This window comes from Microchirus variegatus (assembly GCF_963457635.1).
Source record: "Microchirus variegatus genome assembly, chromosome: 14".
Classification (NCBI taxonomy): Eukaryota; Metazoa; Chordata; class Actinopteri; order Pleuronectiformes; family Soleidae; genus Microchirus; species Microchirus variegatus.
Window position 1 is genome coordinate 9,652,080 of NC_139815.1, and position 27,550 is coordinate 9,679,629.

Sequence of the window (27,550 nt, forward strand, 5' to 3'; positions counted from 1 at the left end):
AATCTGTTTTCTATTCCCTATTCACAATCGCAGGCTATTTAAAAACACAACTACTGTACTGTGTGCCAAATAAAACAACAATATTAACATATTTGTTTAATCAACCGTGAGCCACCAGGAGCAAGTCGTACTCGACAGTACAAGTTAAGATAAGGTGGCTATTATAATATCACCCACAGCTACAAGGGATACATTAAGCAATTTATTGACTTTTTATAAAGGGGACATATTATGCAAAATCAACATTTTAATCATTTTACTACTTATGTTAGGCCCTATGAGTAGGCAAAGTGTGAAAAAAGATGTTTTGGTGGTCCGCCTCAGTCTAAGGGCCAATTCCAATTCCTATCTTAACCCTCAAGCTCAACCCTTATCTTAATTGGCCCTCAAAACCAAGTGTTGAGGGTTATTTTGTCTCTTAGAAATGGGACACCCCTTAAATGCAGATACGTCTTCAGACTGTGGGGGGCAGAATAACGCGAAGGCTGCGTCCTGTCTGTCAACTCCACAAAAGAAGAAGAAGACCACATTTACGTCACGATTATTTATTTATTATTTTATTTCAGTCAAGTTATTAGGTTGTCAGTTAGTTATAAGATGATGAAGGGTAAACGATAGCAAATGATCACATGTGCGCACCGGCCGGCTATTGACAAAAGATCGTAAAATAAAAATAAATGTTACGCAACAATGACGTCAGTAATCCATAATATGGGTCTAAACTAAGATAATACAATAGTTTTCATCATTTTTATATCTCTATTAACAAAGAAAATACTTAATTTGTATCGCACTCGCTTCGCTGCTTTCGACGCCATCTTTCTTATGTGAAAACACGCAATGCATTCTGGGTAGCCCTTGCTCCCAAGGGTGGTCTCGGAAAATCTCAATATTGAGGGCGATCCAGCCCTTAAACTTGCCCCTCAACTTAATTTTTCTGAGAATCATGACAGCACTTGCACGAGAGGGAGCGCGCATTTTTGAGATTGAGGGTTAAGATTGAGGATTAAGCAAGGAATTGGAATTCACCCTTAGAACAGGAGATAAAAACACGATGTTGACTTCTGCACTTATTGCTACGTCACAATGACACATTCCTGGAATTGTTGTCTCCCTGAGCTCCGCTTAGTCCCTAAAAAACGCGAGAGTGAGGGCGAGGGCAATAGTATCTGGAAGAGCGGAAGTCCATGAAGTGTTCTATTCTTGCACAGTGCAGCACAGAGTTCTACACAGTGGATACATGACGGCAATGTGCCGGCTAGAGTCTGCAAATTTGACTTTTCCAAATGCTAACTGCTGTTAGCTGCCGGAGCCTCAGTGAGGCTGACGTAGTTTCCTGTGTCTCATTTACATTTAAAGAGACAGACACTCAGAAGCGAGCGCAGGGCTGTTTTTGCAGGGTGATTGAACTGCTGTGGTGCTTCATCCTTAAGGTGTTTTGACCAAAGCATGTGACAGACGTGTTCATTAGGACACCAGGGAACTAGGTTAACTTGTAGAAATAGGGTATAATATGTCTACTTTAAGATAAGGTTCCTATTATAATATCACCCACAGCTACAAGGGATAAATTAATAATTAGCGGTTAGAAAACATGTACATTTGCATTATTGATTTTTTTTCAAAGTGGAAAATGGCTTATCGAGTACTTTGGAATGCGTGTCCAGAATTGTATCTGTCCCTGAACGTGCTATATAGAGTATTTGTGCAGTCGCCAGCATAAATCTGCTATTATGACAGACATGCATATGGAAACGGAGTCGAGTAGCACAAGTGCGGCCTTGACATGATGAATGCAGGCTCGAACAAATAACGAGAATCACTTTTATTTGGATCAGTCCATCACTATGAATGACTCTGACCTCGTGAAGCCGATCATCACGGTGTAAAAAAGCAGTGTGTGGCCATATGTGTGCATGCCCGTGTCCCAGTAGAGAGTGTGTGACGTGTTGTTTCGCTGTCACATATTCACACCGGCGCCTGCTGTTACACGTGGAGTTCGGTGGGTGCCAACAGCAAAACATGGCAATCCCCAGCATTTGTGCTGACACATTCATACGCTCACGATGTTACACGCTGGCTCCAGCTGGCCCGACTGTGACCCTGATAGTAGATGAATGATGGAGCACACTGTATTCCCTGAAGTGACTGAGGCCGAGCTTTTACACCGAGCATGATTGAGTCTGGCTGGAGGGGAAGGGTCCTTTAGCAGCCTCTTCTCACTTATTGGTATGAACAGGGAATCCATGTGTTTCTCTGAAGTAATGGAGTGATTCCCCCCTGTGTGTGTGGTGTCTGTTGACAGTGTTTTTCATTCTTCTACTCTCTACTTGACTTAACTTTCTCTCTCTCTGTATTATTTAATCATGACTTACAGTTACATTTTAGATTACTACATTTTGGAACAGAAGGTGCAAGGAACTGAAACTTTTTTTTCTTCTTCTGCTGTTTGTTGTTTTACTGTGTACAACAGAATAGCTGCTGGCAACCAGGTCTGTCCATAACAGCTTTTTTGAGTTTACAGTCAGCACACTGATGTTGTGGTTGTTTTTAACAAGATAATGATTCTTTTTTTGGTTGTTGCTGTTTTTTCTTTTTTAACTAGAAACAATTTAATTTTTCAGTAGGAGGCATTAGTGGTCAGTCACATTCTTTTGCTTTTTGCTCGGCAATGTTTTGCTTTGTTTGCACACGCTCAGTGACTGTACTGGAGCCGCAATATTCATTACGTCAACGTTTTAGATCATAGGTTAAATACACTGATGTTCATAAGTTTTGGGTTACCTAGAAATGTCCTTATTTTTGAAGGAAAGGCACTTTTTTTCAATGAATATAACATTAAATGAAATCCGAAATACACTCTATACATTGTTACTGTGGTAAACTACTATTCTAGCTGCAAACGTCTGGTTTTAATGAATATGTAGATAGGTGTATAGAGGCCCATTTCCAGCAACCATCTATCCTGTGTTCTAATGGTACATTGTATTTGCTAATCGCGTTAGAAGGCTATTGGATGATTAGAAAACCCTTAAAAACCCTTGTGCAATGATGTTAGCACAGCTGAAAACAGTTTTGCTGGTTCTTTGACGAAAGGGCAAAATGACTATTTTGAATAAAAATCATAATTTCTCTAGTCTCGACTATATTTTCCTATTCATTTTGCAAGTCTTTTGATGAATAAAAGTGTGTTTTAAAAATCCCATATTATGCCAAATCAACTTTTTAATAATTTTAATAACTAGATTTGAGACTCTGGAGGTCTTACCAGTCAGCAAAGTGTGAAAAAAGAAGACTCAATCATGTTTTTGTGGTCCTCCTCAGTCTAAGTACAGGAGATAAAACACGCAATGTTGACTTCCGCGCTACTTTTGACGTCACAAGACGCTAAATTCCTTTGTCCGCAACAGTATCCGAAAACCAGAAGTCCGTGAAAAGTTCTATTCTTGGCTCCACAGTGCAGCACAGAGTTCTACAAAACTTCCAGCCTCAGAGGATTTACGTGTCCAGTGGATACATGTTATATATGACGGCAATGTGCCTGCTAGAGCCTGCAAATGATCACTTTTCCAAATGCTAACTGCTTTTAGCTCCCAGTAGCCTCTGTGGCTGATGTCATTTCCTGTCCCTTAAGTTTCCTCTTCAAGTGCTGCAAATTAGCTACAGCTAAAGAAAACGTCTGTGTTGTACACTGACTATTGTAACCAGTCTGAGGTTACATCTGTGGTGGGCGTTAATCCAGCAGATCACACAGTCGGTGACATATCTGCTCTCTGAAGCTCTCGGCAGCGCAAAGTCAAACACAGACCGAGACTCTTGGTTTCTGTGTCATTTCACACTGAGATCTGTCTGCTCAAGTCTGCCCCGTAATGAAGTGATTCACTAATGAAGTTACGGTACATGCAGCTCTCCTAATTTCCTTCTCAGTGTCTGCCTGTGTCTGTCTTTGTCAGCTACACCTCTGGGGGGCAGCACACATGTCACTTGATCATGCAAGTCTTAATAATATCCTGCACCACGGTAACTAAGCACTGCAGGGAGTGACAGTGTATCTCCATCTCTCAGTGTGGGTCTGGTACCACTGAGAGGAGGGGAGGACGGAGTTCTTCTGCTCACTGCCACAGGTCAGAGAGGAAGGAAGGATGGGAAAATAATGGCAGCCTGGCTGAAGAAGAGAAGACAAAGCCAAAGGAAGTGAAGAGAGAAGTGAAGAGAATGGGGAGGAAAGAAAGATGAAAGTGAGGAATACACTGCTCACGGCTCTGCTGCAGAATATTATAGACTGAACTGCATCAGACTCAATGCATCATCTATCCTTCATCATAAAATAACTTGAATCTGTTCTCAGAACCCCCCGCCTCACTTGTTTTTTTCTCCAACGTGAGTTTGGCCAAATATATGTAGTGAAATGTCTTGTTTCGGAGAGCTAAGACAAGCTTTCCTTATGATATATAGAGAGGAGAGTGGAGTAGAGAGGAGTATTTCATTTGGTATTACCATCTCAGCGTATGAAGTGGTAAGAAAACATATTCACATGCAAATGGACAAACATCTCTTGGATTTATGCAAACATAAAAAAAAAGTAAAAGAAACACTGGAGTGCATCCACTGTAGTTCTGCCTCAATGTCATTTTTAAGAGCTAGGTACCAATAAATAGTTTCCACACTGTTATGACACTTAAGATTGTTGATTGTACAAATAAAAATGTAAAAAAACAAAAAAAAAATTCAAAATGTTAGGTGATGCAGCTCTATACTTACAAAGAGCAAACCAGGGCCGCTAACCTAAAACCAAATATTTGTTTCAGCTCTGCACATAAAAGAAACCACATAGTAAAATGCAAATATACATTTTTGGGGACCTCCTCGTCACACTTCAAACGCAGCCTTGGTCTTTTTTGAGTATATGTAACGACGTCAATCATATAAACACATGCTTTGTCTGGGCGTGTACAACTTCAAAGATGTCTACTACTACTACTACTACTACCACTACACGCTTAGGAATAAGGGTTCAAAAGGGTCCTTCTACAAGGGCTGAGGTTCTACCCGGAACCATTTGCTTCTGAAAAACCCTTTCCCAAAGGGTTTTTGGTAACACTCATGGTTCCAGTAAGAACCATTTTGATCCAGAGAACCGTTTCTGAATAAAGGGTTTTAAAAGGGTTCTTGGTGGAACCCTCCAAAAGGTGCCAAAAAGGGTTCTCCTATGAGGACAAGCCAAATAACCTTATATTGTTCTACACTCTTAGAAATACGGGTTCCAAAGGGGTTCTTCTACAAGGGCTGAGGTTCTACTTGGAACCATTTGCTTCTGAAAAACCCTTTCCTGAAGAAAGGGTTTTTCAAGGGTTCTTGGCACCACTAATGGTTCCAGTAAGAACCATTTTGATCCAGAGAACCCTTTAAAACCTCTTTTCTGAATAAAGGGTTTTAAAAGGGTTCTTGGTGGAACCTTCCAAAAGGTTTCCAGGTGGAACCTTTATAAAAAAGGTTCTATCTAGAGCCAAAAAGGGTTCTCCTATGAGGACAAGCCGAAGAACCTTATGGTTCTACTTAGCACTTTTATTTCTAAGAGTGTACTCCTACTATACTACCAGTACCATTCAACATGCTTTAATACACCAAGGCAAAAGCAAACTTTTGCTGTACAATAAATAATGTGACAATAGTCTATGAATAAAGAAATAAACAGCACATCTTCAGCTGACTAACCTCCCTCATTGTGCATTTAAGGTGGAAATGTGGACAAACTGTCAGCAGTTAATCATTAATAACACCCACAAGTGACTTTATTTGTAGTTTAGCAAGCAAAGGGTGGGTCAGTCTGCTGCAGAGGTGTAATAAAACCTCAGGAACTGTTGAGTCAAACTTGTTAATGAGGACATTTCTTAATTAGTCCAGACTTTTTATCGACTGAAGCGACTGCATCGCTGCTGCTGAACCCAAATGTAGTCGCTGTCTGTCTCTCTGACAGAAACTGAAGCACTGAAATACACAAACTTTTAGAATAAGAAAGGTCTTTACGTGGCAGCTTTACAGAAGGAATTATACTGCATATTTATGCCCCCTTTAAGACCTCTGCAAGACATCTGTTAGCAACTTGCTGACTCATTTTACACATAGCTGTGCAAAGTCCAGGAAAATTGTCCAAGACTGCAATCTAAGGCTCCAATTTTGACCTCCACTCTCCCAAAAAAAGCTAAATCAAGATGGAGTTAGCTGAACCTTAATGTGTACGTTTTCTTTTTAAATGTACACATTCTGTTCGAACAACCTGCTGTCAAAGACTAGGAGTTCAAAGGTCGAGCACTTAATATTACTATAAATAACTGCCATATATAATAGAGCACGTGTTAACAGCTGACCTGATTCCATTCCAGAAAACTCACGGTGAGAATCATCAACTGAGACACGTTTAACTGCAGCTGACAGAGTCAAGATGCAACACATTATGGACACTAATCAATATTAGCCAACCTGCAGCCACCGGGTGTTTGAGAAAAGCTCAACCACATTGACTTCCCTGTTGGGTGAAGACAACTTTATCCCTGTGGCGAGTCCCTGGCTTATCTCTCCTGACTACAAGGCAGCAGACAGACAGACAGACAGACAGACGGACAGACAGACACCTGGCCCAGGTTCAAGATGATTCAAACCAGGCAGGTGTGAGGGCAGCACAGTTATCTGAGGTAAAACACACAGGGGCAGCAAAGAGCAGGGAGTGTGGGGTGACTGTGTGACGTGGACAAAGATGTCCAGCTGTGGGAATACAGAGGGGAATATTCACACCAGCACAAATAACATAAAGCCCAGCATTCTGGATTATCACAGACAGCAGGTGTCTGTGGAAGACGAGGGAAGAGAATGGAAGAGGAAGAGGTGAAAAACATGGTGGCAGGCAGCAGCAGCAGCAGCAGATGCACGAGCATGGTTTGTCTATACTCAGATGCACACAGAGACAGAGAGGGATATAACAGAGAGACTGAACACAACAGCAATATTAATCAACTCCAACTAAAAGAGATTAAATGAACCTCGCATCACGGAGGCGTTCCCACAAAAACACAAAGAGCCATGGAAATTGAGCCGATTTCAAACATGTTTTCATTGATTCGCCATTCGCAGTCACAAATTGCACCTTTGAGATAGGAAATTACTTTGACCCGGCGACGCGAGCGTTTCGCGGAGAGCGTTGTCATGGCTGTGTCTCTATGAGCACACGGTGTCAACAGTTTTTTTACGAGAGGAATAAATAGCGCCGCTGCGATTTGGATCATTCTCCAGATCCATCATCCATCGAGACTCCAGATTGGAGGCCAGATAATTAAGTGATGAACAAACAGGAAAGGGGAAGACAGTGATGATGGCATGTCTGTTTCGATGAATTTTAACAAATATTTACGGATTATGCTTAGAAGGCTCCACTTGGGGGAAACCTTGTGTGCAAGGACAGCTGTCTCAGTAATCTGTCCATTTATCATCAACTCAAACAAAAAGTCTTGGGGCCGTGGAACATGACAAATCCTTTATCAGTCGTGTCGAACAAAAAACGACACAATGAGCTGCTGGTTATTATTACGACTTAAAGTCCTTCAATCAGAGCGATGACACAGCTGTGTGGGGACGCACTGGTTGGACACTACTATTCTAATCCATTAGCCACCTGCTCTAAGTGAGGGAAAATTCATGCCTGATTAATTTCACCGTCTTCCACCATCTTCAATTTCTCCCATCGAAATGGGAGACTGTAATTTACAGACATAAAAAAAAACTGCCTTTTCAGCTGCATTTGCATCATATTTGCCTTCATTCCCCATCAATGTTTATAGTTCCTTCACTTTTTCCACCCTGTTATTTTATTCAGATAATGCTTTCCAGTGAAATTGTGTTATTATATTGATTTTCTTTAGTTGGTTTCTTTGTTTCCCCGTGGGTCGGACTATGATTATAATAACATGAAAATGATTTCAATTCTAGCTTATATTACATTTTCTCTAATGGTCAAATGTAATGAAATAAAAGTACCCCCAAGTACAGGGAAGTTGAATAATTTATTTTTACATTTGCTTCTTATTACAGGCACATTTTTTCGTCTGCGCTTCCAGCCACAATCCTTGGGGCGTGCTTTTGTTTTACTCCACATGCGGCGACTACACTCCAGGAATTTGCTTTGAAACGTCTCGTTTGGCTTCGAGGGAAAATGTACAGCAAGACAGAGTGTACTGTGGATGTGCAGGTTCATCACTTTAATGGCACAGGGAATTTTATTTAGTCAAAGTTCTCTGCTGAAAAGAGGCCTTTGCATTTCTAATGCCCCCATTTCCACTGGTAAAAACATTTTGAATCCCAGGTTTAAATAGATTTTTGACCAGTGGTCATGTATTTAAATAGCATTCGCTCCAGGGTCAAATAACTCGGCAATGCATGTGGGTTTTTATGGGCTTTGGCTCTGATTATCAATAGCGGGAACACAAAACCCAGCTGAACGCAATCATTTCTTATCTATTTTTGTCGTTTCGAGCACCAACATCTTCCTGCTGCTAGCTTAGCCATTAGCAATGGTTTTAGTGAACTTTACATTTTACAAAATGGGGCAGGGCTCAATAATAGTTTTTTTTAAAGCTAATTTTACTTTAAAATAGTGCTGTCAAACGTTAACGCATCAATGGCGTTTCCATGACGACTGAGCGGAAAAAGACACGCGTGACGTCATGTTTACGTGACTCCGGATTGTTCAAATGAGTTCAAACTTTAAAAACAGCGGCACACAATTCAATCAGTCTTGTATAAAGTACTTGAAAGCAATACTTGAGCAAGAGTACAAGTATCTTACCAGAAAATGACTTTGGTAGAAGTTAAAGTCACCTTTTAGAATATTACTTGAGTAAAAGCCTTAAACACATTTACTGTACTTAAGTATCAAAAGTCATTTTATGATATGAAATGTACTTAATAGTACTGGGCAGATTAACGGCGTTGATAGGGTCAACGTTAGCGCATGATGCGTTTCCATGACGACTGACCGGAAAAAGACGCACGTGACGTCATGTTTAAGTGACACCGGATTGTTAAAATGAGTCTCTAAAGTAACGCTAAACTTTAAAAACAGAGGCACACATACGCAGTTACACAGTTACGCTGGTTATTTGTAGCGCTGCTCTTTTCGTTTAATTAACAGACCGCTCCAGTTCGACTGTAGGCGCGCTAATGGCGCTAAAAGGAGCTAATGCAGCTAACGAAGCTAACTGGTAAACGGTGCCTGGACTCCCCTGCTGAAAAAACCAGCTTAGACCAGCTTAGGATGGTTGATGGTTTTAGCTGGTCTTAGCTGGTCTTAGGCTGGTTTAGTTGGTTTACCAAGCTGGACAAGCTGGCCAGGCTGGTGTGTCAGTCGCTGGCCAGCTGGTATGGCTGGTCACCCAGTCAGGCTAAGCTGATGTCAACCTGCCTGACCAGCAAAACCCGGATGGTAAGCTGGGCAAGCAGGTTGGATGGCCAGCCTCTTAGACTGACCAGGCTGGACTGGGCAAGCATGGCTCATAATTGTTATGATATGTATAAATAATACATCCTGATATATATATATGTATATATATATACATATATATATATGTGTGTATATATATGTATATGTGTGTATATATATATTATATATGTGTGTGTGTGTATATATATGTGTGTGTGTGTATATATATGTGTGTGTGTATATATATATATATATATATATATGTGTGTGTAATAGGGAAGCCACAAGGCAGTGCTGGTTAGTAGATTAAAAGTTATGGCTAAAACCTACAACAGGTCTATCGTGTTTGCTCTACAAAAATATATCAAAACAATAATAGTCCCTCTTTCCCATGAAGAGGCAAAGGCAGGTTGAGAAAATGAATTCATGAACTATTGTTTTTAGAGGATTTACATGGACTGTCCTAATACCTGTGATCCATTCAAACCATGAAGTGCAATGAAAAATATTTCCTCATATTTTGTTTCATAGTTCATATTCATATGTTATATGAATGACACACCAATGCTCCAAAAAGTGATTGGTGTGGTCAAAGAGAAAAAAATATCATTATTTATGCACATGTACTTTATGTGCCAAAAATCTTCAGAACTTGGTTGGGTCAAAATCCATCAACGTTGTCTGTGCGTCGAACGTCACACGTCATCACGTCCACAGAAGATGACGCAACACACACCTCGCCTGGTTCTGAAGACCGCGATGACCGCGAAGCGCGAGCCACCACCGGGGAACCGGACCGGCGAAGGAAAACGGGAACAAAAGGTCTGTGCACACTACATACGGTATATAATTCACACTTTGTGTTGCGTTTTCTATTAAAGTAGTATATTTATATTGTCGAGGCTGGTGGGTTGGTTTGGATAACAACGTAGCTAGCCATTTAGCCGCTAGCATGGAAGCTCACAAGCTATCGTCTCCACCGGAACGTCTCTCTCGTCGCATATATATATGTATATATGTGTATACATATATATATATGGACACTGGTCCAGCAAACCATCCCAGCTTAGGCTGGGATGGTTTGCTGGACCACTGTGACCAGCTTAACCAGCTAAAGTGTCCAAAACCCCTCTAAACCAGCTTAGGCTGGTCAGGCTGGTCTGCCAGCCTGGACCAGCCTGGACCAGCCTGGTCAATCTAAGCTGGTTTTTTCAGCAGGGTCCGGTGTCGTGGCGCGTAAACATGACGTCATGCGCGTCTTTTCCGGTCCATCGTCATGCATTAACGCGCGTATACTTGTTTTTTTTGCAGAGCACTAAAATCCTTCCATCTCCAAAACTGAAGTTAAAGATAAAAATAGTAACGCTTCTAGGCTAGTTAGCAACGTCACATTTCACCCATGAGTGACAAAGGGCAGAAAATGAGTGTGTTAATGACTTTTTTAAGGTGGCTTTACTGCATGAAAGTGCAGACTATGTATCAGGCGTCTCTATTTAAGTTCTGTGAAATGTAGCGTAGATGGTGGAACGGAATCCAAATAAACTGTATACACGTCTGTTCCCTCTGAGTCACATCTGGCTTAACAAGATCCCAGAGTGCTTCCATTTCACTGTTCACTACACATCCGTACTCCTTCCTCACAGCGTCACAGACACCTGAGCAACCTATAGCATCCATTTAGATGTTTCCAAATACGAGAAAGTGAGAAGGTAACCAGGAGATGGCTTCCCCGTATATCGTCAGTCTCTAGAGCCGGATCAGAGGACTGACATTTTCTAAACACATGCTTTATAAACACTACGATTCAAAGGTTTGGGGTCACTTAGAAATGTCCTTATTTTTAAAGAAAAAGCACTTTTTTTTCAATGAATATAACATTAAATGAATCATAAATACACTCTATACATCGTTAATGTGGTAAACTACTATTCTAGCTGCAAAAGTCTGGTTTTTAATGGAATATGTACATAGGTGTATAGAGGCCCATTTCCAGTGTTCTAATGGTACATTGTGTTTGCTAATGGCGTTAGAAGGCTATTGGATGATTAGAAAACCCTTGAAAACCCTTGTGCAATGATGTTAGCACAGCTGAAAACAGTTTTGCTGGTTCTTTGACGAAAGGGCAAAGTTATTATTTTGAATAAAAATCATTATTTCTAATCTTGTCAATGTCTTGACTATATTTTCTATTCATTTTGCAACTCTTTTGATGAATAAAAGTGTGACTTTTAATGGAAAACACAAAGAAAATGTATAGGTGACCCCAAACTTTTGAACGGCAGTGTATATGATTTATTTTTTCTATTTTGTTCGACCTTTTTCCTCATATATAGAGTGATTTTGCATGAGTTATCTACAGTGAGACATGTGATCTGCACACTAATAGGTGTAAATGGCGAGTGGCGTACCGTGATCCAAGATGATGAGCTGGGCACTGGACTGGATGTTGCCAGCGTCGTTTTCTGCAAGGCACTGGTAAAAACCCTCGTCTGACTTGACCAGACCCAAAACCTGCAGGTTGTGCTCCTTCTACAGAACAATAAAAGAGAAAAGAGAACAATAGTGGTTAATGATAATGCTACAAGTAGCATAAATAACCAATGCAAAACTAAATATGTGCTAAATGAACAACTTACAACAATTTTAAAGTAGTCGCTGGGTATGACGGCATCTCCGTTCTTGACCCATTTGACAGTAGGAGCCGGCGAGCCTGAAACCTCGCACTCAAAGACGATGTCCATGGACTCATGGGCGTAAATGTTGGCCGGTCGTTTGACAAACTGAGGAGGAACTGTGGAATAGAAGATGATAAAGAGGAGTCAGAGAAATTCAAAACATTTAAATGACAATACTTTACTATTAAAGAAAAAGAGTTAATGGAAACAAAACAGTATTTGTCTATTCCTTTTTTCCCCCAGCACAATACATTGATAGGAAAAACATAAGCCTACATACTGTACAGCCAAACTCACATTTACAGTTTTTAAGGCTACAACACATTATGAAAACGTGCTAGAACACACACTCACTCAGGAGGTAATAAAGGTTCTTGAAATATGACATGAATGGTTGCCACGTTACACACTCTTCTTCGGCTTGTCCTCATAGGAGAACCCTTTTTGGCTCCAAGTAGAACCTTTTTATAAAGCTTCCATCTGGAACCCTTTAAAAATCCTTTATTCAGGAAAGGGGTTTTAAAGGGTTCTCTCAAAATGGTTCTTACTGGAACCATTAGTGTTACCAAGAACCCTTGAAAAACTCTTTCTTCTGTAAAGCGTTTTTCAGAAGAAAATGGTTCGAGGTAGAACCTCAGCCCTTGTAGAAGAACCCTTTTGCAACCCTTATTTCTAAGATTGTAGTGAAACTCCAAGGGCATTTAGTATTTAAACCTTTCCAGGCTGAGGTTAAACATCACAGCCAAGCCGGAGCTCTTAAAACATTTGAAGAGAAGGATAAACGTGATAATGTCCCTTTGTTTATTTCCATATAAGGTGGGATCAGATCTGCCAGAGGGGGGCAATTATGTAAGTTGAGTCTTTTCTTTTTTTTTAAAGAAATTCAGTCAACAATTTGTCAGGATTAACCAGGCACATCAAAAACCACAGCTCAGGTCACTCGCTGCCAAGAGATAATGAAGTCTGAATGATTCCATATTCTCGCTTCTCGCCACCTAACTGCCGTTTAAGTGCAAGTGGAAATGTAACAACTTCTACAATTACTTCTTCACACAACTGTGACCTTTTCAGCAGACGGAAACACTTTGCATGTTCATAATAATAACAACAACAACAATAATAATAATAATAATAATAATAAAAATAAAAAGATTCATCCATCACTGTTCTTAATTAATCATAAACGGATAAGACATAACAGGTACGTTTGTACGTTTCGGTCAGTGTTGTTACGCGCCGCTGTGCTACACACTTCAAAAAGGCGAGCACCTTCAGATCTCTCTTGGTCCCGGTAATGAGGGCCAGAAAAGGAGTCATTTGATCTGCTGCAGCGATACAGCGCCTCATCAATCTGTCCTAGAACAAGGTCGCAGGAAGCACAGGACCCAGGCCTCGTCCTCTCTCCGTCTCTCTGTAATTGGTTTGTGTGTGTTGTGGGGAGACGCTGAATAAGACAGACCTGTGAGTGTGTGTAGAGCATGTGGGCGTCTCTGTAGACAAGCTCATTTCGGTGCCTCTGTGTTCCCTTTGATAAGCAGTGACCTCTCTGACCACGCTTTCAATGACCGCACTGTTATTGTGTCAAGCATCGGCGTCAGCCTCCGGAGCTAAGCGATAGCCACTTATTTTTGCCATCTATTTCGCTGCTTTTCACGTGCACTTGGTGACTGGGTGTTAGCGGCAGCAATGGGCGGATAAAATTCCTCTTTTGCCGTTATCTGGCGGAGTTGCATCAACTCCTCCCCGTTGATAGAGCTATGGCTAATTTAGCTCAACATGTAATTGCTGGTGAACAGATTAGCCTTCATCCTGTTGGGAGACGCTGTTAACAACAGCAGGAGAATTAAGAGCATTAAGACTCCTAAATTATAGATCGTTAGTAATTAAATCTGTTGAAGAAACAATACGCCGAAAACATATTCCTCAAACAACGGCGGCAGCCTCATTACAGGAAGAAGCAGCGACGGTTACACAGGAGACTGGACTCGAGGATGTGTTTGTGCTTTCCTGACCTGGAAATGCACTCCCTCATCTGTTGTTGTTTTTTTTTAATTTCACTGCACAGAAAGTACAAAAAAAAAAAGGTGGGACAAGAGGAGCAAGACACTCAATTAACCATACAAAGAGAGAGCACAATGCCGTTTGCACATAGGGCTCTCTCTGTGACCTCACTGAAAAACACAGCAGTGTTGTTTTTTTTAACCACTGTTGTTCTCTAAATTGCAAAAAGTGATATAGCAGGATTATGATTGTCGTCCGCTTTGTTAAATGACACAAAAGAAATGTTCTCCTCGTCCTCCAGAAATGAGGTAAACAAGATAATTACGAGGGAATTATGAGTGTATGTGAACAATTAAGCACACTTCATCACATTTACTATTAGACTGATGTTTCGGGAAAGAGCAAGGAGTGAAATGTTTGTTGCTATTTTGATATTTAAGTATACTCGACTCAAATAGAATGTCATAACATTTGCTCAGATTCTTGATGCATTTGTTTCTGGAATGATTTGTTTTGCTCAAACCCAGTAGTCCAGTGTCACTTGGCCACTCCTATTGACTACACTCTCAGATTGAGTATTTCAACTCACGAGAGTCATGGAGCATGGCAGAGTGGTGGTCAATATGTGTGACCAGTACACTCCTTATGGTCTGGTCAATAAAAGGGCACACCAAAATGTGGACTTCTGTCACTTGTCAATATGCCACAGATGTCACAAATCATGAGGGAGCGTGCCATTGGCATGATGAGTGCTGGGTTGAGTGTTACAGCTGTGGCAACACAACTGAATGACGCCGTATTCACCAGACATGTCACCTATCGAACACCTTTGGGATGTTCTGGATAGGCATGTCCACCAGCGGGTTCCAGTTCCAGTTCCCCAGAACGGACGCCAACTTCAAGTGGCTCTGCAGGAGGAATGGGACAACATCCCCCAGGCCACGATCGACAACCTGGTGATGTCCATGCGTCGCCGGTGTACCGCTCTGCGTGAGGGTAATGGTGGACACACACGTTATTGAAGTTTGTGAACTTGGATCATCGACCCCCATTGTGTTCTTCCTGCCATTACTCCAGGACTTTTGTTTTGAAATCCTAATCCTAGCAAATTAAAGCCACTTTATTGATAAAGTTATACTGTTATTTTTGGATAGTACAAGTTTTTCTTTGTGCGTTTATATTTTTGTTGAGTGTAAATATAAAAAAGAGACTTGATTGTATTAAGTGCATTGTGGGAAACAATCCTGAAGCTGAAGACATACAATTCACAGTTTCCCCCAAGTGAACTTTACCTTCAAGTTTGATGAAAAACAAACCAAATAACTCTTGTAATGTTTTAAACAACAGCTTACAGCATAATATTCTGCACTTTCTTTGTAACCAGACATGGTGGAGGCCAAACCGATAAGAGACAAATAGTGCCAAAGAATACTGAAAATGTTCCCTCGCCTCGCTCGACGAGTGTCTTGCATTTTCTATGAGCTAATGTGTTGAATACTGACGACTGAGCATGGATGATTCAAATGAAGACGGTCATGGCTGTGGACTCAAGTCACTGAATGATTGTAACGACAGCCGTCATCACCCTGCTCTGACTTTGTCTTTGTGTGTGTAACTGTGTTCCCTGCAGGTGGACGTGTGGGCTGTGAATAATGTGTTTTCACACTGTGGGATCCTCCCTGGATACTTGCCTGTGCAGCACAGAGAGGTAGAATCCCTGGTTTACTTTGGTTTATCAGGGACACGCTGTGAAAAGACACCACCAGCACGTCAGTGTGTGTGTGTGTGTGTGTGTCGCTGAGCCGCGCGAATATGAATAATCTTAAACAAGGCCGGATACGTGTTTCATCCTATTAGCACCAGTGCTATATGCTGCGCGTAACTGTGTTTGCTTCCTTTCCCGCTGGCAAAATATGTATGGGTGGATTTGGTTTGCATAATACAAGCGGTGTCTGTGTGTGGAAGTGGAAGCGCTGGTTATGTATGCAAACACATGTTTCTTTATGTGCATGCTGTCTCAGGCTGAGCACACTGATTATTAATATTTGTGTGTTTTTAGGTATTTGTGATATGTGTGTGTCTGTGTGTGACTGGTTCCCCATGCCTCGCTTTATCTCTCTTTCTATCTCTCTCTGTTTCACCACTCCATCTCCCATTTCTTTCCCCCTGACTCTTAATCTTCCGAAAACTCCCCCTCCTCCTCCTCCTCCTCCTCTCTCCAACTGACATGCACCGTTTTTACTGGAATTCAGACATTTAGAACCTATTGGACAGAGCAATGACCAAAAACTCCCAAGTATATCAATAATCCATTTGAATGGAGAGGTGGGTGGTTGTGATGGTGATGGAAGCCATCAGGACTCAACAGGAGTGCTTGTGTGAAGGGGGAGTAAACTCTCAAAGCAACAACATGGCCGATGACCTTCTTTAATTGGCTATTTGCAGCATGAAACATGTATCTGCAAAGGTGAACATTCGTAAATGTATGCAAAGAGGGAGTTTTGGCACCGTAATGCGTCTACAGAGAACTGCAACTCCAGAGTATTTTGCTGGCAAAACAAATGCTGTATTTAAAAAAAAAAAAGGAAAAAAAAGCTGCATAAATGCATTTACAATATATGTTGGCGGGGAGTTCTTAATATACCAGCTTGTGAGGTTAATGCACATTGCCTTATAAGCTATAATGGATGCCAGCTGTCTAATGCACTGTAAAAGGTAACCAAACAAGAGATGGTATTTATGGCTCTTTGATGGGAGCCGGATCTTGAGCATCCATTCCTTTTTTTCCATTTTATATTCCATTTTTAGAAAGACAGAAAAACTCACTGTAAACAACAAAATATAGTGTAAACAAAATAAATGACACACTGAAATAATAAATAAATATCACGCTTTATGGCTTCTTCTGTCTCTCCTTCTTGTTCTTTGGCAAATTTGCAATGAGGGCGTCTATTAATCCGAAAAGTGCATCCAAATGCTGCTGCTCTCAACTGCGACTCGGTTCCCATCGTTTGGTTCGTTCGTGAACGTCACAACTCCAAACACAAACCAGACGGCATTCATCCATAACATCTTCTACTGCTTTATCCTCCACATGAGGGGTCTATGCCAAATATCTCAGCTGACATAATGATAGGCAGGGTACACCCTGGACAGTTTGCCAGTCCATCACAGGATAACATACAACCACCTACTCTCACACCTATGGTCAATTTAGAGTGACCAATTTACCTAATCCCCATATTGCATGTTATTGGTCAGAGAACCTGGAGAAAACCCACACACAAACAGGGAGAACATGCAAACTCCATACAGAAAGGCCCTTGTTCCAACCAGGTCTCGAACCCGGGTCTTCATGCTGCAGAAGAACAGTGCTAACCACTACACTAACTGTGTGGACGGAAGGTAATCATTTTTCTACAAAAAAAGGCAAACAACCTATTCCACTAAAAAAAGTGGAACTACACTCTTAGAAATAAGGGTTCTAAAAGGGTCCTTCTACAAGGGCTAAGGTTCTACCTGTAACCATTTGCTTCTGAAAAACCCTTTTTCTCGAAGAAAGTGTTGTTCAAGGGTTCTTGGTAACACTAATGGTTCCAGTAAGAACCAATTTGGTTCCAGAGAACCCTTTAAAACCTCTTTCCTGAATAAAGGGTTTTAAAAGGGTTCTTGGTGGAACCTTTATAAAAAGGTTCTACCTGGAGCCAAAAAGGGTTCTCCTATGAGGACAAGCTGAAGAACCATATATGGTTCTACTTAGCACTTTTATTTCTACTTAGCACTTTTATTTCTACGAGTGTACCTTCAGAGGTATCCTAACTTAACACTGCATACAGCATTAGTTGGATGTGGGGAGTGAGTCGAGAAATGATCCTGGCTGCGTTGGATACGGAGAGCCAGCTTGGAGACGGAGAAACGCACCGTGTCAAAATGTAACGTTAGCCTACTACTCTTTGGCCGACTCGCAAGCCCAAACAAGTGAGAGCAGCGTACCTGTTGTTTTGTTTACCGTCTAGCTATATCCAGTGTGGTGTTGGAGTTACAAGTTGCTGCAACAGCATGTGAAAAAAAACGACAAAGCTTGCTCGACCAAAAAGAGCGTTAATCTTGCAATTAAAAACATTGACGCAGTTAAAATGGTTTTGCGTCAACGCTGTTAATAACGTGTTAAACTGACAGCACTGATATGTAAATTACAAAATGGTAAATGGGGAAAAAAAATGATTTCACTCTGTATGTTCAAAGTGTGCTGTACCTCGTCTTTGCTTACTGGTTATGCGTCTCAGCCAATCCCACTCTGGTGCTATAATGTAAGGCTGTGGCCCCCACACAAATATAGATAAACATATGGATGATGTCACTGGGGCCTTTGTTTTTTTCCTTTTTCTACAGTGGTTCACAGGCACAACAGATGCTCAACTCTACTAAACGGGAAACGGGCCAACTTGTTCTTGAACATAAATACCACTCACTGAGAAAATAGAAAACCAGAAGAGACTGCAAAAAAAAGAAAAGAAAATATAGATGAACTGGGAGAGGAAAAAAAAACACAGACAGATATGAAGGTGGGAGACTAGCGGAAAAAAAAAAGATGTTTGCATTTTCTGTTTAGACTGTGGTTTAGTAAAATAAGCTTCAATTCAGACGTCTCCAGTCAGCTGGACCACTCTGAGCTTGTTAAAACAAAAGCCTATAGGATTCCTGAAGGGATTTTAGGCAGGTTACTTAAAATGTCAGGATAACCAGGAGTGAACACACTGAAGGGAGAACAATGTTCCAAAGAACAGCGAAAGACAAAAATCCTAAAACAAGACACCATTGAAGTTGGCAGGGAAAGAAAGTGGAGTAAACGTCACACAGAGCTCGCACACTTAGAGAAGCCATCTATTACGTCCTAATGGAGGATGCTTGTAGCTTAAGGACCTAAAAATAGCAGACATGCTACTCCTTTACATGTTTGGCTGCCGTCCAGTTAGCTTCACAGAGCTAAACAATAGCTCTTAGGCAGCTGGAGTTTACTCTGAGCACAAGTGGACTGCAGTAATCACCAGTTCTGCTCTCCCAAAGATAACAGCTTTCTCTTAATCCTGGCCAAAATGCAAGAAAGACGCTGTGCGCTTACTCATCACTGGGGCAGAGGATAAAGTCTGGTGAGGTAGAGACACAGAGAGGCAGATAGAGACTCTCTCTGATGGGTCTAAAATCACAAGCAGCCAGTGTGTGTCCATGACAAGCCAAAACAAGGCTTAATAAATGGTTTGCTAAAGAGGTAAAGGGGAGTTCAAGGCCGGCCGCCTCCTGTGTCGCTGTGCCTTCATCTCAAAGCAAGGGCAAAATACTCTCAGCTCAGAAGCACATTATTTAAACTTAACCTCCATTTGAAGGGATACTGAAAAAACTCTATAACCTCATATCTTCACTTAAAAACACTACTGACCTGGCAACCTGATGCTGTACAGAGTGGATGTCATGTTTCCTGTCAATGTAATGATTGTCACAGTTCTGACCTTGTTTTAGTGACAAATTCAATTCTTAAATGTGGTTCACTTTTGGTGGGTTAACTTGCTTGAGAAGAAGCAGGTTTATCTATTACTAGATCGGGGTAACACTTTAGATTAGGGAACACATATTCACCATTAACTAGGTGCTTACTAACGTGCATATAGGTAGCATACTCTCCCTTTATTAGTAAATACTACTGCAGTGCCCGTAGGAAGTATGTATGCCTATAGTGGGAGCTGAAGAAGATTTTCCAGTTATGGTATTGCATGATAAGTGTTTGTAGTATGTTAGCCCTACGCTAATGCTAATCGTAGCCTCGCTAGCTTACCTTTGGAAACAGGTTCGCCAAGTTAGCCAAACCTATTCACTCCCACCTCCCTGCTCCAGACAGCACAGCTGCTGCTGATGAGCCGCTGCCTGCCTGGTCACAACAGCTAGGTACGCTAATGCTAATCGAAAATTAAAGGAGGTTGCACAGTAGATAGATGAAGCACATATAAATACATGTAGGGAAAATTCTTAATTCATGTCGTAATAGAGGTAGAATAAGGTGTTAATACGTGCTTAACGATTATTAATAAAGGGCTAGTATGCTACTTATATATGGTAGCGAACACCTAGTGAATAGTGTTCCCTAATCTAAAGTGTTACCCAGATCAGTTATAAAAGAGGGGAATTCATTTTCATTTTCATTTGAAGAGTGAGGGATGTAACAGTTCCCTAAAACACTGCATATCTGTAATAAGGAACCTTCTCCACCACAAAGGTGTTAAAACTTAATATGAAGCTGAAAATGAATTTCCTGAAGATTAACACCAACATTTCATAATGACTGACTGGCCTGGTCCTCTCAGAGTGCACACACACTCACACACAAAACAGGAGTTGTCTCGATCTGAAAATAACAAACTGCTGGATCCCCGCAGATGTGTTTTCAGACATAAAAGAAGGCAATCAGCTGGACCCACATCCATCACCTCAGTTATGTCCATGTGGAATAAAACGGGAGAGGTGTCACTCCTTATCTGAGGAGTGTTCTTAAAAAAAAAAAGCTAAATGGAAAGTTTTTTTTTTTTGTTATTTCAGCCCGACAGAGGACGGATGGGAAAATGACGTGCCGAAATAAAAACAGACCAAAAATATCCATCAGATTATCACAGATTCTCTAATTCTCTTTTCCATGCGTCATATCCAGCACGCTATTTCTGTCACGAGCTGGAAAAACACTTTGAAACCCAGATCAGAAAAGGTTCAAACAAACCTGTCTGCTGATAATTTCAGTGTCACCGTAGATGCTTTTAACGTCTTTGAGACACACTGACCTGCTTCTTTTTGCAGGTGAGCGTAGATGAGATATGATTGGGGGGGTTTGCTTTTTCTCAAACCGCTTCTCTTGATATGAAAGAGTAAAAAGAAGAAGAAGAATGAGGAGGAACCGCGAGCTGGAATTTAGCACAACTATGGTTTCTATTTTAGCACAACACGATAACAAGGTGAAACACCCAGGCTGTCTGCGGCTGTTATCTCAGCCCATAGGAGAGACACGCCACTTTTACAAGGGGCATGGACTTCCTGCATGAGAGTGCAGGACATGGGAAGAACAATTACGTTGATGACATGAGGCCATGATAGATGAGAGGCACTAACTTGGGAGCCTCATAAAACTGGAAACATACAGTACGTTTGTGGACACAGACACACACACAGAGTCCAGGTCCAGGTCTGGGTGGTGCCCCAGTCATGAAAGGACATAATGAAAAGCTGCTCTCCTCCTCTGGCCCCCCCCCCCCCCCCCCCCACTTGGGAGGATAGCTTCTCCCAAGTGATTATTTTTAACAGTTTTGTTCAATAGTCATCTGAAGGCAATAAATCGCTGTGGAATAGAGGCCTCCTACGATGCAGTGAAGGTATCTGTGTGAAAAGTGTGGGGGATAATTATGTTACAGCAGAGCATTTGCACATGAGGGCGTGATCGCTGTAATCAAAACTAATAATTGAAGTGAAGTAGCAATCAGAATGAGAAAACATCGGGTACATCTATAATCCGTGCATGGTTTCATTCTTTGGTTATTCGGTTTCAAAAGCAAAATCGCAAAAAACAAACAAACTGCAAAACAGAAAACTGACCTTTGTTTGTTTGCTCCATGACCCCGGAAATGTAGGAAAGCAGCGAAGAAGAAATGTTGAAGAAGAACAACAACAATCTGGTATGGCAGCACTCCAGCCTTAAGGCGGATTTCCACCCGCGCGTTACAGAAGCGGAATGTCAGTGGCGAGGTTTTCACGCGATAATCCTGAACGGACGCGAGTTTGCGAGATCCCGCGATAGACTCTGTGTATAAAGGAAACATCAACAACACAGTTTCTTTCATTCTCCGACGTGGAAGAACTGTTGATCTGGTGTCATAAATGATTTTATGTTTTTCCACTTCAACAATCAGTCTCTCGTCGTACATTATGACTCTCTGAGACGCTCTGATTAATTGACTGTTGACCTGGTTACAACGTAATGTTGATGTGAAGTTGCGACCGGCTATATGACCTGCGTATTGTGTTTTATTTTGAAAGGGGGGCGGAAGTGTTTCACTTTGATTCTGTGTTCTGTTGAGCTTGGCGCGACTCAGCAGCGGCAAAAATAGAACTGCCCGGTGGAAATGAAATCACATCGATTAGAACGGAAGCGATCAGCAACGGCGATTGCGCCGCTGACGTTCCGCTGCTGTAACGCCCGGTGGAAATCCAAGGTTATGCTAGTTTAGTCCGCTAAATGTTTGAAAGTGGAAATAAACACGCGGGAATTAGCACCGCTCTGCAGCGTTTTGGTTTTTCCCATTTTTCTGTTTTCTGTTGTGGTTTAAAAACAGAAAAACAGATTATCTATATCTACACGGATTATTTATTGTACTGCATGGCATTATCTCGAAAAAAAATCCCGTGTGAATCAAGGGGCCACATGAACACAGGGTTACAAATGAACTCTACATCACTAACCGAAGAGCCAACATGACAGGTTGAAAGTTTGTATAATCTGAAAACACACATTTACTCGGAGAAAGAATGTATACGTATTGAGTGCATAACTTCATGTAAAGTGGCATCATTTGGTGTGTGTGTGTGTATTTGTGTATAGGCGCACACACCTGCTGCATCTCTGCTTTCAAAAATAAGCAGCAGACGCATCACTAACCCTCAGGATATCTCCAGGTGATATCAAATTCCTGGCTGGTTCATCGCATCTCTTCCTAAACAAACCGTCTAGTGTTTAATGACTATAAAACGCCAACTATAAACACACAGTTTCCCCTTAAAAACTGCAGCGAGAGGGCTCTGAATTTGAGAAGCGGCCCGTCCTAGGAAGAAAATGTGATGTTCTGAGTATCGATTCATACCACATTGATCTGTACGAGTGACTTTTACAGGCATAACTACTTCTTGTGGGAATCAATTGACCTTTAAAGTGTTAGTTCTGTTTTCACGGGAAGAAATCAATGCCGCAATCTGGTTTCTTCATGAATCCAGATGATTCAAACGCAATTAGGCCCACGAGTCTTCAGAATAGGAACTAATTAAACTATTTTATTATGTTACTATGAGTGATGGCTTTCGACAATATCGCTGCAGTGCTGATCAATCCCGCACAGTCTCCTCAAAATTGAGAAGGGAGGGCGGAGGGGGGGAGGCCAGCAGGGGTCAGGTTGGAAACATGAGGGGATTTCAGGGAGAATTCAGACGATGAGGACAGAAAAAAAGAGTGAAGTCAGATGTCCTCCTGTGACCGGATCTGATTTGCCATTACTGTCTCCTTTAATCACAGTGAGCGACGGGAAATAATGAAAGGGCGGTGGAGGGGCAATGAATAGATGAAGGGATTTGGGGAGACAGGTATGGAGTCATAGCATGATGTGGCTGTGTGTGAAATGCAATGAAGCCGTGAATGAGCCTCAGGGCGTTTCCCTGATTCTAAAGTTCTTTCGCACAAAATCCTGTTATCTGGCTTCACCTGAGAAAAGAACACAAATACTGTGGTTGCATTCCCTTTTCCTCACTGAAATAGTCTGGCAATAGTAACTTTAAAATATGAACATTAACGCTTTAACACCTAACCCTCAAAATGACCATCTGAACTTTTTTTTGCGTATTTTAACCATAAAAGGGCCAGAAAATGTCCAGTGACATCAGCCTCAGAGGCTACTGGAAGCTAACAGCAGTTAGCATTTGGAAAAGTGATCGATTGCAGGCTCTAGTTGGCACATTGCTGTCATATATAACATGTATCCACTGGACAGATAAATCCTCTGAGGCTGGAAGTTTGTGTAGAACTCTGTGCTGCACTGTGGAGCCAAGAATAGAACTTTTCGCTGACTTCCGGTTTACGGATACCATTGCCCTCTATTTTAACCATTGTTAAAATAGTGTATTAACAATTTAAAATGAAGAAAAATAAAACAAAAACACTGTATTTGTACATGAACACCAGATGTTGCTTGTTAAATTTGTCTCAATGTCCAAAAATGTTCTCTTTCTGGCGACAAAGATACTGGAAATTACCATAATAACCACACATTGGCTTTAACGTGCAACTTCTCAGCTTTCGCACAATTACGGTAACACAAAGTGCACTCGTCTGTGAGACGCTCTGTGCTCACGGGTTAATATTTATTGTATAGCTGAGAACATTTAAGAACCTGGCGACATTACATTTGCATTATTGCAATAAGATCAGTATGTGAGCATAATTCACTGGAATTGTATTGCAAAAGTGGCAACATGCAGTTTTTGGAGCATTTCAAATAATAAGTGACCCACTCTCCTGGATTTGTACATCTAAATTTGCTATTTAGCAATTTTGTCTGATAAAAGCAAATCTCAAATGAACAGACAGAATATATTTATGATAAGTAGAGTTAGTTATACTGTGGGCACATTAGTGTGGGGTACACATGGTGTTGGACGTAGAGTTTAATTGATTTCCCCCAAATATTTATCATAAGACTGAGTGAAAATGTTTTGGTATTTTAGTCACAGTATAGTAAAGTAAGAAAAATGTTATTTCTATAGCACTTTTCACAGAGAAAACTCACCAAGTGGTCACAGTTGTATTTAAAATTAACTTCTATATTTTGTATATATAGCTTTTGACACAAAATACTAAGCTTAATTACAGATACAGACAGGTCATGTGCAAATATATTCCATATTTAGCATGTTTAGCAGTTAAATGCTATAATATTAATGTGATATTTAAAAAAAAACAAAAAAACTCAAATCCCAAAAGGGATTTTTACACTTAAAATGTGCACATTATCACTGAATTTAATGATCCTACAGCCTTAAGCAGCTGTTTATTTTTACAGAACTGAAATAAAACTAAATCACAGAAAGTGTCAATTACATGTTGTCTCACATTCTAGACACAGAACTATAGACATATGGACAGAAATGTGAGCTGCAAGTGAACAGGGAGTACCATCAACATTTTAATTAATGTGATTAATTTGCACTTTGACAGGTACTGCATGTGTATTATTGTCCGGGTATGAGATAAAAACTGTCATGGTCTCCTTCAGCATCTTCTTATTTTATATTTCTGTGCGATACAAAATGTAAAATCTTTCCTTCCTTAATTCAAAGCCCTGATTTTCCTTATAAAGATGTGCAGTGCTTCTCCATGAAGTTGGCTCTCACCCTCGCTGAGTTCCTGTACATAATTTAGAAAACAGGAAATAAACCTGCATCCAGAAAAATTTAAACTAAACTGTCACTTGCTTAATTTCAGGTCCTGGAAATGGGTCCTTGGGCATTTCATAAGCTAATTTCCACACATAAATCAGGTGCAAATAGACTATTAGGGGATTGGAGGATGTGAGAGTTCCGACCCGCTCATCCGTGGCACTGTTAGGGATTTTTTTTTTGCTCAGCTTAATTTACTAAACTACAAGATTAGTTTGTACCTCTGTTCCTACAACAGAAAACAACAAAGTTACCTTGTACGGTGAGTTGGGCCTGGACTTCGATGGTGGCATTGGAGTTGTCCGCTATGCAGGTGTAGACACCAGCATTCTTCTCTGTGATGTTGGAGATCTGGAGACTGCCTCCTCCCATGACCTCCACATGACCCTCGCTAGATTCAACAAGAAAGAACAAATGAATTAGTTGGATTGACTATGAACACTGTTGTGGAAATTCTCTGCTGCTGGGGACAAGCCGACAAGTTTTTATTTTCTTTGCAAGGAAAAGGTAAATCTTCACACGACTGATCCTAGCTGGAGAAATACCCAGAGCAAAGTGTGCCCTCCAAATTTATACCTGAGCAACTCCCCTTTTGCAATCCTCCAATAGACAAAGAGTCTGCCATTCCAGGCGGTGTTTTCAATCCTCTTTGTCTACTATAGGTATCAGGGAGCCGACTCCCTGCAGATGTTGCAGGAATGTTGTCAGTTCAGGCTAGACACAATACACAATATACACAAATGACCTGGTATTCTGTGTTCGGCAGGTATAGGGTGATGGGCAGTTGTAGCTCTGAGACAGAGAAATTGAATTTACCATTACAACACGTTTTTCCTTAAGGCTTCTTTACGTAAACATCATTAATGATCTTTATTTGAGGCTTTGCAACTTTGACAACACGACATTCAGGAACAGTCCTCCAGATGCCGACGCTGTAGCAGCATCTGGACCCGAGTTGAACTTAAGCCTCAATGTCCTTTTTTGTGTGTGTGTTTAACCAGACTTGTAAATTATGTACAAAGTCATGACTACAAAGCACATACTCTCCCTGCTTTTTCAGGGCCTGCAGCCTCCAGAGAGCCATGTTCCCCTACTGACCTGAGGTTGACTCCACATCTTGGGATTCCTGCTTTTTTGCCCGGTCACATTTTACCCAACCCTCCTAATGAATTAAATATACTAAAAGCACAGACAAATGGCTAAAAAAGGACAAAATATGCAATCCATCTCTCAAAAACATGATTTCTTAACACTCCGGTTATATAACCAGAGTGAGGTCAGGGTAGAACATGGCATGGAGTGATGCTTCTTGAGGTGTTTTTCTTTAAAGGATGAAAATATTCAATTCATTTATAGGTCACATTCATATATGGACAGATGTAATTATGTTTTATTCAGTATGTATAGGCTCAGGTTACACATTAGGGGTGTGGGGGCATGTACAATGTTATTACTGCAGTTGTTATGTTTTCATTGTCTTTCATCAGCTCTTAATTAACTGCGGCGATGTGCATCTAAACTAAACAATACAGTTATCTGCAGAATCTGATTAGACTTAAGTGTGACATCCAAAGCACAGTTGCCATTAATTTTGAATTCGGCAAAAAATAATTTTCAGTGTTTTCACTTTTCTAAAATTTTGGAAAACTTTTTTACAATAGAAAACTTTAGGGAGCTATTTATTTGTTTCAGGTTTTATTTAACCTTATAAGACATGCTGCTGTGCAACAAAGATGTCTATTGTCTAAGATATAATATTAAAAAAAAAACTTTAAAGGTGCATTATGTAATAAATCTAAAGCAACTGGCCATAAAATTCTCCTTATATGTCACAGAGACAAATAAATATTATATATATATCATACTGAACGCATCAACAACAACAGTACAGACAAAATATTAGCATTAAAAATGCTAATGTGGCAAAAATGGCATGTGGCGCCACCTACCACCGTCTATCAATCATTGCAGTCAGTAGAGTCCCAGCTGCCGAGCAACCATGGGTTGCCAGTTAGGTCTGAGCTACAATGGCGGAGAAAACGAAACCTAAAATACCTCGGTATTTTGAAATTGAGTGTAGTAACCGTTTTCGGCCACATTCTTACATATGGCGCCTTTAACATGTTGCAAATCTGAAATAAACATATGCTTAAAGGCATTTAAACGTTAAAGT

At 40.9% G+C, this 27,550-nt stretch overlaps 1 protein-coding gene across 1 annotated transcript in view; it reads right to left on the reverse strand.

Annotated features, from left to right (window-relative positions):
- The window catches only part of neo1a (neogenin 1a), a gene marked incomplete at its 3' end in the record, with an annotated part of 195,544 nt that overhangs the window by 45,354 nt on the left and 122,640 nt on the right, over positions 1-27,550 (reverse strand). Inside the window, exons 5-7 of the mRNA XM_083900502.1 lie at positions 25,632-25,768; positions 12,106-12,260; positions 11,878-11,998 (exon numbers count right to left, since the gene is read on the reverse strand). Of these exons, the coding sequence (XP_083756628.1) occupies positions 11,878-11,998; positions 12,106-12,260; positions 25,632-25,768 (413 nt within the window). The remainder of the gene's footprint in view (positions 1-11,877; positions 11,999-12,105; positions 12,261-25,631; positions 25,769-27,550) is intronic.